The sequence below is a fragment of the Cricetulus griseus genome (assembly GCF_003668045.3).
Source record: "Cricetulus griseus strain 17A/GY chromosome 1 unlocalized genomic scaffold, alternate assembly CriGri-PICRH-1.0 chr1_0, whole genome shotgun sequence".
In the NCBI taxonomy this organism is placed as follows: domain Eukaryota; kingdom Metazoa; phylum Chordata; class Mammalia; order Rodentia; family Cricetidae; genus Cricetulus; species Cricetulus griseus.
The window spans coordinates 133,946,903-133,963,540 of NW_023276806.1; the positions used below are offsets into that span (position 1 = coordinate 133,946,903).

General features: G+C 40.6%; 1 protein-coding gene across 7 annotated transcripts in view; it reads left to right on the forward strand.

The window, feature by feature from the left end:
- Positions 1–7,202: 7,202 nt before the first annotated feature.
- Positions 7,203–16,638, forward strand: part of Usp15 (ubiquitin specific peptidase 15) — an 87,124-nt gene continuing 77,688 nt past the window's right edge. For all 7 annotated transcript variants that reach the window (XR_004771600.1, XR_004771601.1, XM_027392281.2 and 4 more), the window contains exon 1: positions 7,203–7,356. Coding sequence is in view for 5 of the 7 variants with exons in the window: in XM_027392281.2 (XP_027248082.1) it covers positions 7,268–7,356 (89 nt within the window). In the remaining 2 variants the exon portion in view is untranslated. The remainder of the gene's footprint in view (positions 7,357–16,638) is intronic.

Consider the following 16,638-nt stretch of genomic DNA (forward strand, 5'->3'; position numbering starts at 1 on the left):
TCTAAGTACACTGCTTTATCCCGAAGAATTCTTCATACAGATCTGGTCTTGTAACACCAGTTTGTAATCCCGACATTCAAGAAGTGGAGGCAGAAGGGCCCCGTTAGTCTAATCTACCTGGTGCATTCCAGACATGCTGGCCTTATAGAAAACCCTGTCTCCTAAAAATAAAAACAAATCCAAACAGAAAAAAGTCTTCACAGAAAACACTATGAGTAAAGTTAGATATACTATCCTTTTTAACCCTTTTCAGTAGTTGGAGATCTTTGATAGGTAGCCTAATTTGAACTGTGTGCTATTTTATAACATTTGGGGATCTTAACAAATATGAATTTGTTTCAACATACACACTTAGCAGCAGCCCAGAACAGTGTATATTGAGATCTTCAAATAGTTTCATAACCATTATTGAATTTATTTTTTAAACAAATGTGAAATTATCTTCATTTTAAAACAATTAAACTAAATGTTCCAGTATTACAAAACTAGTATGTATAAGAATTCCCTCTTGTATGATTAAGAAGTTGGATTATCTAGAAGTATATAATTATTTCTTGCCCTTACCATGAATCCCTTCTGTTGTAGAAATCCTGTCCAGTAGTTATGGAGCAGTTTTGGACTGTTATGAAATTCTAAGACAAAATTAACATAATCCAAGAAGTTCTAAACAGATGCATACTGGCTAGCAAAACAAAATGATGAGGAATATTTTTCCAGTGTCATCAAACTTGCTTTTCTTCACTGCTGGTGTTTCCTGACTTTACACAGGCTACTATATGGTCAGTGGAGACACAACAGGAACACGGCATTATGAAGAGTGCCTTGTCCATCAGGACTGGAGCACAGATATTCTTTAATAATTACTATTATATTCTTCTAAAAATCTTTGTAAGCAGTTTAGATCTTTTTGCTCCCCCAGCCAAACGAAAAGAAGCACCGTGCAAAGAGAAAAGCTGAGTAATTCAGTCTTCCCTTGGGAGAAACCAGTGTTAATCTCTCTGGAATTGCATCATTTGCAGAGTAACTGCTTCCTCACTTTCTCTACTTCACCTTGGTATTATAGGTTTTTCAGTTCCACCAGCATGAAAATGTTTTCAGACTTTTGAATGAAATGAGAAAGAGTAAAAATGATGAGGTACATGTTAAGATCATTATTGTGTTCAGGACCAGCATCTCTTAAATCCCTTAGCTTAGCTCTCTATGCCCCACCCACTATGAGGCTTGGGAAAGGAGAAAGGGCCCAGGGGCTGCTACATAAACATTTCTATTTTTTTTTTATTAAATGGTTCTTTAACAACCATAAAGTCTGTCCATAAAGGTAAATATCAAATAAAAATATGTAAAATGGGGGTTAGAGAGAAGGTTCAGTACTTAAGAGCCCTTCCTGCACTTACAGAGGACCCAAGTTCAGTTCCTGGCACTCACACCCATCTGTAACTCCAGTTCCAAAGGACACAGCACCCTCTTCTGACCCTCACAGGCATCAGGCATGCATACGGTGCACACACATACATCCATGCAGACAAAACACTCACACATAAATGAAAATAAATACATTTTTAAAAAGATTTTTGCTAATACTAGCTTTCTTTGGTTTGGTTTATATCATTTTTTGGTTGGCTAGTATAAGTAATTTCTTTTTTGGAAAAGTTTCCTGCCATTCACAAATATTTCACTTAATATCAAGACCCCAGAGACTATACTCTTTCAAAGATTTTTTGTGATGATTCTAGACCTATTAGACTAGCTCTAAGTTGTTGACTGAAATCAGCTTGTTGTAGAGTATTATTTTAAGGTGTGTTTATTTATGTTTGTTTATGCTCTCGAACATTTGTTTAATGATGCAAATGTGTGTTTGATTAAATAAAATTTACCTACGGTCAGGAAGTTGAGTCAGCAACTAGTTGACAGGAAGTTATAGAGAGGAGACAAGTGGAGAAGGGTTTATAAAGAGGGGTGAGGAAAAGCACGAGGACTTCTTGGGAGATGAAGAGGCGAGCTGCTTGCTATTCAGCCTCTCTGGGAAGGGTTCTATCTCAACCTTTGAATCTTGAGTTTTTTAGCAGGACAGAGATTTAAATAAGTTTCCTTAGTAGCTTTGAAAGAGTCAGTGCCTGAGAGAACAGAATTCCCTCATGCTTCGTTCGGTCTTGTGGCTTGACCACTGCTGGTAGCTCAAAGTGGCAGTTGCTGAAAGGATAGCCATAGTTTAAAAGGCAAAACAATTTAAAAAGAAAACAACATCAGCCTAATTATCTCATCATATAGCGAGATGCACAGGGAAGTCTGCTGCCTACTTTTGCTCTAGTATAGTTTTTCAAAGCTTTCTGTGTGAGCTTCTCAAAAGGAGAGTACAAACAGCAGCCAACATTAAGCCCTCACACTCGTGTCCAAATTAAGCTTTCCCGATCTTACAGAGCAGGAGATAAAATTTCGTTTGCTCTGGTTCCTCTCATTTTGACGCCTTTAGCTGGGGTGCATAGCTCAATGGAGTCCCCCAAATTCCTTATTAGCCCAATGCAGATTTGCTTCACCCATTTACATTAGGCATATCTGAACTCGGCAAGCACTTATGTTTTAGCCAATAGTATTTAATCACCTTATGATACAAGGAGAAGGCGAATGCTCACAGATTAAATAACTTGGCACAAGTATTTGGTGAGTGGCACCAAGCCAGATTGAAAATCCAAGTAGTCTGGCTTTCTGTTAAGATACACTATATTCATTTCTCGACTTCTCCATTCTTTTTATCAGAACCTAACACTTGTCTGAGGAGCTGGTGTATTTCTTAAGCTTTAAAAGCTGCATCGTGGCACTTAAAATTTTTATTCACACTCCAAGTTTCAAAATATCATTAACAGATTAAACATTTTACTACATGCTATTTTGGTGTTTGCTCTACTCCTCCACCTTTCACTGCCTTCTAGCTGTTCAGAGAGCTGGCAGGGAGAAGGAAAATAACAAGATTATATAACAGCAAAAAAAAAAAAAACTGAAAGATGAATGAGTGGGTGCTGGGGTTACAAGAGGGAACAACTCACAGAAGAACCGAGGAGAAGAGAAACGTGGGGCGTCACATAGATTCTCCCTGTGGTTCATCAAGCCAATGCTACAAAACTTTAAAGCTGGCAAAGCTGATCTTAGAACTGGTCACTTCCACTCAATTTTATTAATAAACACATTGTTTTATATTTCATATATTTCTTTGTTCACCCCAGACTGAAAAAGCTCATCAGACAGCACAGAGCTTGGGGGTTTACTTTCTTTTCTCTTTTTTATACTTAGACAATTCCATAGTGGTGCCAAAACCTGAACAACTGGGTAACACTTCTACCAGCAGCCAAAGATTATGAAATGAAAATTTCAGTACCAGGTATAGGATATCTATCTGTAAGTTTTGGTCAGGGAGCCTCAGAGGCCATGGTCACATTACAGGCTAATGCCAGGGTCCTTGGTTTACAAGATTGTTTGAAGACAACACATACTTGGGTTGCAGGACACTAAGAAATGATACTGGATTGGTGCTGGGAGTTTCTCAGTACCTGCAGGTCAGCTATCATGGTGTACTGGGATGCAATACAAGCAACTGGGGGATGAGGGCAGTCTTCAACGTTCCTATCCAGCTATAGATCCTGGGGGCCACAATAATTACCTCACTGCCAAGTTATAACAACTGGTGCAACAGTAGCTTGCTAATTACGGGAGTAACCAAGCACTTTCTGACTAGATTTGATGCCTGCTCCACAGAACTCATTCCTACTACCATAAACCTGGCCAAGAACCAGTGATAGAGGAGATCATGGACCCCGGAGGAGAACCAGATAAATAAAACACTGTTAGCCAACAGGGAAGCAAGTTAAGTGGGACTAGGAGAGAAGGGGGATGCTGGGAAATGTAGTAAAGAGGAGAGTTGCCATGTGATCCTGGGGAAGAGAGGACGAATGCTGCTGGGATCCTTCATAAGTCTTTATAAAATATATAGATTAATGGTTATGGTTGATACTTAAGACAGAGCTAGCAAATAACAAATCCTAGTCATTGGCCAGCAGCATTGTAAGTAATATTAGTCTCTGTGTGTTATTTGGGGGGCCCTAACGTGGCAGTGGAACCCAGGCAGCTTGTGGAAAGAATTATCGTTAAAACCTACCACTGCTGTTTTGCTAAACTGACACCTTGTCTCTTCAGGAGTATTTCCACATGAAGCCTTATCTCTTAATTGCTCAGCACAGGAATCTCTCAAGGTTGAGTCAGGAAATGTTCTGACATCACTGGAAGAAAGAACAATTGGGTGATCAAAAAATCCTCCCTAGAATAGCTCAAATTTCAAAACTGTCACATTTTAGGTACAATCCACTTTGCTGATATTAAGTCTTACTTCTAAAGTGTCAACATTACTCCTTTCCCCTACTCATACCGCTAGGTTTCTTAATGATCAAAACATTGAGCCTGAGAAAGAGACCAATACCAAAGTGCGACCAATAGGCATATGCCTATAATCCCAACATGCCTGCTCCAAGAGGGACAGGGACAGACTGATTACTGGGACTCCAGCCTACTCACGAAAATTCCAGTCTCAGATTCAGGGAGAGACCCTACCTCAAATAAATGGGTAGAGAGTAACAGAAGACACACCCTCTTCTATTCTCTGTTTGTACACAAACGTCTTAAAAACAAACAAACAAACAAAAAAACAAAAATCTAGGCTGGCAATCTGGCTGAGCAGGTATAATCATGACTACCTGAGTTTGATCCCTGGGGACCTAGACAGTGGAGAGAACTGACCCCTGCAAGTTGACCTGTTATCGCCACAACAGGCTGTGGTACTCACACACTCAACTGATGTACAGGAAAGAAGGGTAATACAATTTTTAAAGATTCTTTAAGATAAGTATTATACAACTTAAATTTGTAAATGAACTACAGATTAAGTATTGGCACCTACAGGTCTAAAGTCATGTGTGTTTGTGGATACTGCATATTTGCCTCTCTTTGGAAACTTACTTTGTTCTACTTCATAGAGTGGTAGAAAGGGGAGGGAGGAAAGGATGTCCTTGAGAATGTCCGCAGTTAGAAAAACTCAGTTTTATAATCAGGAGTGGTCAAATAACACAAGAAATAACAGTAAAGGGAAATTACTTTCAGATTCTGAGGTTGAAGTAACACACACACACACAAAAAAAACTATGCAGAAACAAGCAGTCATAATACTGACACACCCAAAGCAGGACACCGATATACACTTGTCCTAGTTTGCTTTCTGTTGCTCTGACTAAAAGCTACTGGGGAGGAGATGGTTTGGGTGGTGGCCCACACTGGGATTAGTCAAAGTGGGAACTCAAGACAGGAAGCTAGAGACAAACTGAGCAGACCATGGACTATTGATGCTTACTGCCTTACTTTTGTGGCTTTGTTCAGCTTGGTTTTGTTTTTCGAGAGAGGGTTTATCTGCGTAGCTTTGGAGCCTGTCCTGGAACGCGCTCTTGTAGACTAGGCTGGTCTCCAACTCACAAAGATCCACCTGTCTCTGCCTCCCAAGTGCTGGGATTAAAGCCTTGAGCACCATCACCGTCCAGCTTCAGCTTGTTTTCTTATACAACTCAGGATCACCTGCCCACATGCGGCTTTCTGCAACAACCATAAAAGGAGAAAATGCCCCACTGCCTCGCCCATAAGCTGCTCACAGGGAGGCAATCCCTTAAAGTCACATTTTCCAGTTGACTTTAGTTTGTGTCAAGCTGACAACTCAACAGAACAACTCTGCTTTCACCTGGAAGGGTTCAGAACTTCCTTCTAAGGCAGCCACGACCATCTCTACAGAATTCCCAACAACTAGGAGACATTAAAATGGAGAGACCATTGCCCATCTTTTAACTTATCACATACCGCTATGCTGGGGTGACTATCTTCATTCTTGGAAAACTGCCACAATTAACTTTGAAATATTTCTTTGCATTTGATGTACAATGACGGTAGACACAAATATAGAAATTAAAACACGCGCGCGCGCTCACACACTCTCTCTCTCTCTCTCTCTCTCTCTCTCTCTCTCTCTCTCTCTCTCTCTCTCTCTCTCTCTCTCTCTCTCTCTCTCTCTCTCTCTCTCTCTCTCTCTCTCTAAAGAAATTAGGAGGTAATGAGTACTTCGGATTTGGAACCTGGGTGATAACCTTGCATTCCCAGTTGCCGCGTGACCTTGGCATTTGCTTTTTAAGAAGCTCAATTTCCCCGTTTGTAATTGTTGTGCTTCAGATGCAGCTTATATGTCAACTTGGGCAATAGACACCATGAAAATTAAACGAAGGAAATGTTAATTTGACACTGGGGTTTTCCCTCCATGGCTTTTTTTTTTATCCCCTTCAATACCTGGCCTTATTCAATACATCTTTCACTGCCTGTTCACTTAGAAACTGGGACATGTTTTGCACTGCAGCTACGGATGTACGTGTGTGTGTGTGTGTGTGTGTTTGCGCGCGCCACACACAGGCGTGTGTGTGTGTGTGTGTGTGTGTGTGTGTGTGTGTGTGTGTGTGTGCGCGCGCCACACACAGCGTGTGTGTGTGTGTGTGTGTGTGTGTGTGTGTGTGTGTGTGTGTGTGTGTGTGTGTGTGTGTTTGCGCGCGCCACACACTGGAGGCGTCACAAAGAGCCCTTGAAAGGTATGAGAAGGTATGCGAGGTCCCTACTGGCAGCAAAAATACGAGAACTGGGAGGAACCTAGGAAGGGGCACTGCGTCCAAACCTTGGGTTTCAGAGCCGTCTTTGTGCCAACATTCAGTGGGCTTGGGCTCTGCGGCTGGAAAGCTAAAGCCCCAAGTCACGGAACTGCGCGCTTTCTGCCATGTCTCAGCCGGCCCCGCCCTCCTCCAGCGGCAGTGAACCCGCAAAAATGGGTCTGGGGAGGCGGCTGCGACCGCAGAGGGGCAAGTCGGGCGAGGAAAGCCCGGCCATGGCAAGGCCAGGGAGAGGAGAGAGCGCCGCGCCCAGAGAGAACCGTGCAAACGCTGAGATCCGGGGCGGCGGCGGTAACCACGCCGGTGGAGAGCAGGGCGAGCCGGGGAAACCGAAGCGGTCAGCAGAGCGCAGGCGCAGGCGCGCCCAGACTGCGCTCCCCGCGCCCGGGCGTCGAGCCACGCCCCCCTCTCCCCCGCCCTCGCGTCCCATTTGGTACGGACCTGGCGGCGGGGCGGGGCCGCGGACGCCATTCCCACAATGCTCCGGGGCGTGCCGCCGCCGTCGCTGCTGCCTCCGCTGCCGCTAGTGGAAGAAGATGGCGGAAGGCGGAGCGGCGGACCTGGACACCCAGCGTTCTGACATCGCGACGCTGCTCAAAACCTCGCTCCGGAAAGGGGACACCTGGTAAGGCAACGGGGTCGCGGAGCCCGCGGTTGGCCCGAGGCGGCGGCAGAGCTGGGCGGGAGCCGCGCGGGCTGGTGTCTCCGGCTCGGTGACAGGTGCGGACGGGTCCCGGCGGCGGCGGCGGCGGCGGCGGCGGCCGCCCGGGGCAGCAGATGTGGGGGGCAAAGGTTGGGCCGGCGCGGAGGGAAGGGCCGGGGCTCGCGGTGGGCGGTGCGAGCCCGGAGCTGAGCCGAGCCGCGGCTGAGGCTCGTGCGGTTCCCGGTCCTCCCTCCTCCGGTAGAGCCGCTCCCACCTCGGGCCTGCCCAGAAAGAGGGTGCAGTCGGCTCGGCGTGGGTCCGCCACTGTTGGCTTTTATCTTATTTATTTGTTTATATGTGACAGATCCCGGTCCCGCCGCTGCCACCTCTCTCTCTGGCCGCGCTCCTCCGGGCATCCCTTTGCCGGCATCATCGGCACCCCCAAGTTCCCCATTATTCTGATTTCTTCTGGTCGTCTTCCGGGACTCGGGCTTTCAGGATGTTTGCGGCGGGTGCCACACAGGTGGACCGTGTCAGGGGTCCACTTAAAGAGGAAACCCCTGATTCCCACTTCCTTGTCACCCAAGGAGGGAGCGTTGTGGGGACCTTTGGTTTCTGAGAGAGGGAGAGGGGGAGAGAGGACACCACGTGGTCCTGTGCTTTGCCCCTGGCTTGATAGAAGCCGGCAGCGTTTCTGTTTGAGAAGTGCACAGCCCTTCCCCTCCGGTTGGAGCGCGGGGGATAGCATAGGCCTGCAGAAAGTAGATAAGTCCGCTCGAAGCTTAAGCAGCTTGCTAATATTCAAACGTGTAATAAAAATACCAAAAAAAGACGTACTGTGCTTACACGCAAGAGGAAGCACGTAGAAATGTTAATACTTAGCCCAAGCAGTTGGCTTACAGAATAAATACGTGGATATGTCATATGAAGGGAAATTAGGGGAAGGGCAAGTGTGCCTGTTTGTTGTTGTTGTTGTTGTTTTAAAGTTACTTTCCCTTCCCTCTGTCGCCATACCGTGGTTTATAGCTTCCCCAAGTGTTGGTTCAGGTACTCAGTGTGGCTTAGTGGAGAGAGTCTTAGACCCGATTTGTTTCACAGTTTCCACCTTTTAACCTCGCAGTGTGACTTTGAAGGAAATCCATTTAAGCCATTGCACCTCCGTACTCATCTGAGAAGTGAAAAGTAACAATGTAACTGTATTTGTTTTATAGTGATACAGTTAAATATTCGGAAATATCTGATACTCACGAAATACGTTTCAGTAATCTTTTTTTTTTTCTTCCTGACATTAATTCCTAACAAGTGCTGTGGGATTGAAAGCATTTTCAAGTAAGCTAATATGTGACAGCTTGGAGACCCGAATTTAAGTACTTTGATACTAGTTTGTAAGGCTGCATAGAGTTTCTATAATTAAGACCCCTAATGACTTAAAACACTTGTTGCGTTACAGCAAACGATGTGATCTTTCAGTGGCTTAAGTCATTACTGCTTATATTCTAATGTTTCTACCATGTTTACTACTTAGTAGAAGATGGGTATTCCCTGGAACATCTGTGTTTTACTTGTCCTGTAAGTCTTCAAGCTTGTTCTCTCGTATATTGAAGAACATTTTTTTAAAAAACGAATTTCTTGCTTCATGCAAATAGAATCGTGGCTATCTATAAAATAGTAATCTATATATTTAAAGTCTGGATATTTTTTTCTCTTTAAATTTTTTGTGTGCTGAGTAGCATCTTGAATAATTGGTGTTGACGCTGCAGTATGATTTAGGAAATAAGTGTATTGTGGACATTAAATGTTTTATAAAGGTGGGTACTTTTTAAGCGTTTGTATTTTTTCTTGACATATTTATTGTTCAAAGGTAGTTTTATGTTAACAGAACTAAATACTGTTAAAACATAGTTCCATGTTAGAACATAGAAGGTCATATTGAGTTATTACAGGGCTTTCATTTTGAAAAAGAAACTGAAGGCCAGTTTTTGGGCAGCAGCTGAATGTGGAAGTTTTTTTTTAACCTTCCTGTTAATTTTCTATCTTGTGTAAATCAATCGTTCTCAACCTTCCTAACGCTTCCACCATTTAATACAGTTCCTCATTACTGGTGACCCCCAGCCATAAAATTATTTTTTGCTGCTCTTTTATAACTGTAGTTTACTACTGTTATGCATTGTAGTGTAGCCGGGTGTTGGTGGTGCACGCCTTTAATTCCAGCAGAGGCAGGCGGATCTCTGTGAGTTCGAGGCCAGCCTGGTCTCCAGAGCGAGTGCCAGGATATGCTCCAAAGCTACACAGAGAAACCCTGTCTCGAAAAAACAAAAAACAAACAAACAAACAAAAAAAGAATTGTAGTGTAAGTATCTTCGTTTTCTTAATAGTCTTAGGTGACTGACCCCTGTAAAGGGTTCAGCTACCCTGGGGGTCAAGACCCTCAGGTTGAGAACCACTGGTGTAAATGCAGGGGAAAATGCAGATACAACATATCAGGAATTTGAGAAATCATTTTGATGCATGAATCAGTTTATGTGTAAATTGGGAGGTAAACTCCCACCCGAAGAAACTGTGGGACAAAGGTGTGGTTCAGAGTCTTTAGGAGAGTAATTTGCAAAGTACAATTTGATAATGAACTTAAGAGTTCTAAATTGGTAGGAATGTTTAATGATAATTTAGTTGTTGAATTTGTGAAACTTTATAGTTTTCTTTTAAATACTCTGAAAAAAAAAAAACTCTTCAGATTGTTGATTACCTCTTATGGGTTATTTAGTCAAATCCTGTCATTTTATAGCTGGCCATAGGCAAATGGAATATTTTGTCGTGTGCATATGATCATCTCTGAAAAACTGATTGCTGATTGGGCTACTAAGAAAAAAAAAAGATTTACCATAGTCTTGAACTTAGTACAGATTTTTGAAATTGTAGTCAGGTGTGTTAAACTTCACCAATTAGCTCTTAAGCACTTTGCGAATGGGAGTTTCTTATAGGGATAACTAACTCAGATACCTAAGCAAATAAAATGATTTCATTCTGCCTGTATACCAGTTTCTGTTTATTTGTAAAGTGAGTGATTTTTACTGCAAATAGAGTATGCAAGTCTGAGATGAAGAGAAATATTCTTTATAATTGGTACTAGGTTTGTAATAAATAAGAAGCTCATTAACATTGATAAAAGATTTATACCTATAAAAAGTGAGATAGGAAAGTAAGTCATCTACGTAAGGAATAAAACAGTCATCTATAATATTTGTTAATCTATTTCAGTTCTGACAAGACATGCCAGAAAAACATAAACAAAGTTAAATTAGAATTTAGGAATTACAGAAAAAGAATTGAAAAACTAAAGTTTAGTTTAGGATGAATTAAAGACACCGTTAAGATACATGTGGTGGTGGGTTTCCTGATAAGACTAAAAGAAAAGTGCTTAGTTCTCATGCTTAATTACCTGTAAGCTCTTGAGGAGCCTAAGGAATGGTAGTACATGCAAATGAATGAAGTACAAGCAAAGTTTTGGATTGTAAACTGTTCCTTTTTAAGATTTTTCTCAAAATGAACCTGATAAAAAATAGATTTGTAAAGTTTTACTAAACTGTATCGGCGGCCAATCATTTTCAATAATTTCTGTGTTGTGTTTATTAGTACCAATGTGTAGTTAAGCAAATTAGCTGTTGTTAATTGTTTGTATCTGCATAACCCCTAGTAAGTCTAGATGGTTGGTAACTTTGGAGAGTAACCTTACTTTGTGTTTAGTCATTTAGCACGTCCATATTTTTGTGTCAATACATTTTCAAAGAATCTGATCAGTGAGGTTTGGACAGGAGACATTGGTTTCCATGCTTGGAACTTTCCTCCCTCCCTCCCTCCCTCTCTCCCTCTCTTACCTAGGAACCTTTGAGACTTTCTTTGATTACTTAGGCTTATGGAACTTTGATGCTAACAAGATAATTTGACAGTCACTAAAAGAAATGTGTTCAGTTACCAAAAAGACACCATTGACATAAATTCCAAAGTATATGCTTACAAAAGAAGTTTGGTGTTTGCCACCAAGTGGGGCATGTATTTTATCACTTACAGGAAATGAAAATAGAAACCAAAACTTTTGACATATTGGCATCTTAGTAAAAATTAAATAGAAAGTAGTTCCATTTAAGCTTATTCTTACTTTAGATGTTTAAAATAGTAAAAAAAGCAAATTCACTTAGATTAACCCTTCATTACAAGCTTGCTAGTGAGTCAAGGGTTTAATGAGTCCTTTTTGGCCAAAATCTAGACATATTCACTGATTTATTTCATGACATTCGTGCTTTTTGTTTTCCTCTAAATTATGCAATTTCCCCATCGGTATATGTAAAATATTTTCTTTTTTACAAAGTGATTTTGTGACAGTTATTCTTGCTTGTATAAGTATAATAAAAAAGTCAGCTTGTGGAGCCATGGCCCACAGTTTTACATTTCAAAATTTGAAGTGCCCAGGTGCTGTTCCAAGTATGTGCTGACTTAACTATTTATTGCTGAAATTCAAGGAACTTTTACTGTTCACACTTGACAGAATAGGAACCCTAAACTCAAAGACCTTCACACAACAACTGGAATTTGGCCATAAGTAGCTTGGATCTTAGGTTCATGCCCTTAAATCACTGCTAAACTCCCTCTTTTAAAGATTCCTTTAAAATAGTTCTACTTTAGGGAGAAAAAAAAAAAGACTTCTTTTCCTCTTTAGAGAGAGCCCATTTTATATTTAGCAACAGAATTCTAGCATTTTATCCCACACTTGTCTCTTGTGGCTGTTCCGTTTATATGTGATGGAGTATGTAGGAAATCTTAGCATCTTGCTTCTGGAAATTAAATCATGGTTAAAGACCAATAGGCAAATAACCAGATATATAGAGCAATTGTCTTTTTTTTTTCTTTCTTTTTTTTTTTTTGGTTTTTCGAGACAGGGTTTCTCTGTAGCTTTGGAGGCTGTCTTGGAACTAGCTCTTGTAGACCAGGCTGGTCTTGAACTCACAGAGATCCACCTGCCTCTTCCTCCCGGGTGCTGGGATTAAAGGTGTGTGCCACCATCGCCCAGCTAGCAATTGTCATTTTTATTGAAAATTCTTGAGACAAGATTATCTGTGATCATTACTGATACAGGCTTTTGAGTTGTAATTATCAGTAATCTTAAAGGCATATTAGAGGTGATAGGCCCATTCTCATTGTTTTACAGAAATACCACAACAAGCCTGTACTAAGGTCTTGTAGTGTAGGGCATTTTAGTATAGTATTCTATCCAAATTTTAAAAGTGTTGCTTTATTGCCACAGACACATGAAGTTCTTATGAACACCCTAGCATTTTAAAAACATATAGTTTATGATCCATGCTTACCAACTGAAAAAATTTAGATAACTGTTTTTATGAATTTATAAAGTCAAAAAATCATTTTTAAGAGAACACAAGGTGTAGGCATAACTATGTTGACACCTCATGTGTCCTAGAAATCTGATAAGCCTCATGGAACTATTGCTACTGAACAATACTCAGTTGTGCTGTCTGTCATTATGATGTCATTATCATTATAAAATGATACCTTTCTCACCTGGAGAATCACTTTATTACTATCCTATCAGTCATATTTTTGGAAGGTAAGACAAAACTGTTGGGTATATGGGCAGAGAAGTAAGAGGGGCTTCCTAAAAACAACTAATAAAGGCTGAATGTAAACATCTTATGGTCCTTAAAATAAGTACCAGAAAATGTATTTATATTTCTTTCCTATAGGTGAGGAATTAATTGGCTTGCCAGTGGTTTGCATGATAATGCCTCTACAATTGACTTGCTTAGTCTGTGCCAGCCACTATTCTAAATGCCTTACACACATGTGCTCTTAAAGTAAATGCCCTTAACTCCATTGGATTTCTGAGCTTGTTTAAATACCTGGTTATAATTCTAAAATCATAGGTAGTATTAATAATTTGATTCAGTTACTGCTTGAATGTAATTCAGACTGGCTATTCTGCTTTCTTCTTAGTTCTCATATAAAAATTTTCAAATTGCTATGTTTTTTTTTGTTTTTGTTTTCCCTTGGCTAGTGTCATTCCAGCTTGTTCCCTGTTTTTCATTCTCTGGGTTACCATTTAATTTACAATCTTTATTTATTCCCCTGAAGTTATTTCTATCTAGTCTTTAGATGGGGAGATGATTCATCTTTAAATTTGAATTTCTTTAAATTTTATCATTAGTTCAAAGCAAACAAAAAAATCACAACTAAAGAAACCTCAAATAAGTTTCTAGTAAAACTAGTAATTGACTTCAGTTTTTAATACACATTATAGTATGTAAGGAAGGCATCAGTAATTACTCTGTAATAAATTCAGATTGTGAGATAAGATAGAACACATTTTTAGGAACAGTTTTATTTGATTACTGTTTGTAATGGCTTCCATGGCTGATTCTACATGGATTTGCTTGTTTACTTTTTATTCAGGTATATGCATGCCATGAGTGCATGTAAGTTCAGAGAACAACCTTGGCTGTTGGTCCGCACCTTCCCCTTTAAATGTGTGTGGTTCATCTCTGTATGCCACCCTGCTATCTCCAGTAGGGTTCCGGGAACTTAGGGCACCTCCTCATGCCCACATGAGGACTTTTTACACCATGTGACTTGTCCCCCAGCCTCCTACATGGTTCCTTATCACTTTCCAAACAGAAGGAGTGTGCTGACTGCTTTCTTTCCAACTGGAGAGCTGAAAATACCAACTGCCCCTTCCACCTTCTGAGTTTGATGAACCCAGGCTCTGGGGGTAATTCTCCACTATTACAGAAAATTGTATAGCAGAAGTACCCACAAAAAAGCTCCTTTTGTTGGGGGAAATCCCCAAAGGCTCTCACTGACACCCACCCCAAGAGTGTCTTTGAAATCAGGCTATTCTAAGTTATAGAGATGGCTCAATCAAAGCCTAGGCATATTTAAGACAAAATTCATTACTTGCATGAAAAGGGGCAACGGGGTCCTTTATTTTGGCAAAAGATAACTTATTTGGTAATTTTGCTTTTTTTTAAATATATTACTGTCAAGCTCTGTTTTTGCAGCTTGGCAAAGTAACAGATTAGTCAAGAGGTTTACCTTTGATAAATATAGAAAAGTTATTCATATTGAATAAATTTAACATTGAACTTTCTGATTCTAAGAGGATATATAAATCTGTGGTTTACAAAAATATTGCTCTTGTATTAAGAGCTTTCTTATGTGTATGGACTAAGTAGCATTATTTTTATAGAGAAACTGGAATAACGTGTACATACTCATGAACTGGATAAGTAGGGGGGATTTTAACCTAGGCAGTCTAGTCCCCAGAAGGCTCTAGCAATACCTTCCTTAGTGACTGAGCCCTACTCATATGACTTCTTTAAAAGTAGATACTGAACAGTATTAGAATCGAGAGGTGCCAACGTTCAGCTGTGGTCCATGTGGGGAATCTGCAGAATTTTCTCTCCACAGTCTTACACCTTCTGATTTGATGCAGGTGGGTTTGCCATTTCCTGTATTATTGGACTTTAGGTTACACCTTGCTTATTTCAAATACATCTTCCTAATTTTTTTCTAAAATTTGTCACCATATTTATTGTGTAAGTGTGTGTGGTCATGTGCGTCATGGTGCAAATGTGGAGAGTAGAGATCGGAGAACAACTTGATGGAATCTGTTCACGTGGGTCCTGAGGATCAAACTCAGGTCATCAAGTTTGGCAGCAAGCACCTGTAACTGATGTGCCATCTTGCTCCTTTCCTTGATTATTGATACTCATTTCAAGGAGTCAAAATTGATCCCTGTAAAGGCATTTCTTAATATAGAGGTATAATCCCTCCACACTTTCATTTATAAAAACAAATACAGCAATTTTGTTTTGAAATAATTTATTTACTACACAATATTCCCACTAAGAGTGGGCAATTCTGTGGATATGTACATCAAATTAACTTTGGAATAGTTTCATCATCCCAAAAGAAACCATATAATAAGCAGTCACCTCCCATTTCTGCCCAAACTCTCTCAGCAACTTTGTTTTAGTAGTTTTGTCCTTCCTTCTTTAGTGTGATATATTGAAATGATGTGATATATTTTAAGTGTATGTCAGTATTTCTTTACACCTTGTTGTTGTTAATAATCTTGTTCTAGGATGAACACACACACACACACACACACACACACACACACACACACACTTCTTAGACAGTGGACAGTATTCACACATTGGATGTTGTCTGTCTTTTTACCCAGAGATCTCTTTCCTGAATTTTAACCTTATATGATCTAAAGGTACAAACACTATTTACAGTGTAAGTAACCTATATGTAAGGAACTATATAAGGGCTAGGAAAATGGCTGAACAGATAAAAGGGGCTTGCAGCCAACCCTAGTGACCTAAGTTTTGAGTATTAGTAACCACATGGTGGAAAGAGAACCAGCTTCTGCAAAAAGTTGTCCTCCTACTGTTGTAATTTTTAAAATGGTGACTTAAAGACACCATGTGACAGGGTTCAAGCAAAAGGGTTTTTTTTTTTTTTTTATTAAGGGAAAGGGATCGTAAAAAGGGGAAAGGAGTGGGGAGACCAGCCTCCAGAGACAGGAGCACTGGGAGAGAGGAGAGGACGTTGGGGGGGGGGAGAGGATGGGATGGGATGTAGACAGGACCCTTTTAAGAGGGAACGTAGTGAATGTGCACAGTGTTGCCCTTAGTGGCTGCAGCTGAGGGCAAATCCTGTCAGAGCTCCAAGGGCAGGCCAGTACAGATGACTGAATACACCTACCACCACATGCACAAATTGCAGCATGCATGCATCATATGGAACGGGGATGGATGCATGCATGGAAGGATGGATGTGCTGACTAACAAAAAGACATCTCCATTGTTTCTATTTAATAAGGTTGAACAAACACTACAACACCCTCAGCAAACTGGAAACAGTGTGAAAAAGCAGTTATCCACACTTAAAGTTTGCAAACATCCAATAGAATGTGTATTTGCTTTGAAAATACTGTTATGTTAAAAATAAATATTATGGAATAATAAATGCTAAATTCAGGGCAAGAGTATGCAAAGAGTTATCCTCAAGACTATGTGTGCCTGCATATGATTTTTAAGTTTTTTTTTTTCTTAAGAGAGGCTGGCTGTAAGGATTTTTTTTTTGTTTAGGGCTATCCTACTATTGTTGTGGTGCTCTTTTCTTTATTCATTCCCTTTCCATCCATACTTCCCTCTGTCCTTAGCTTTTCTTCCAACAGAAAAAAAA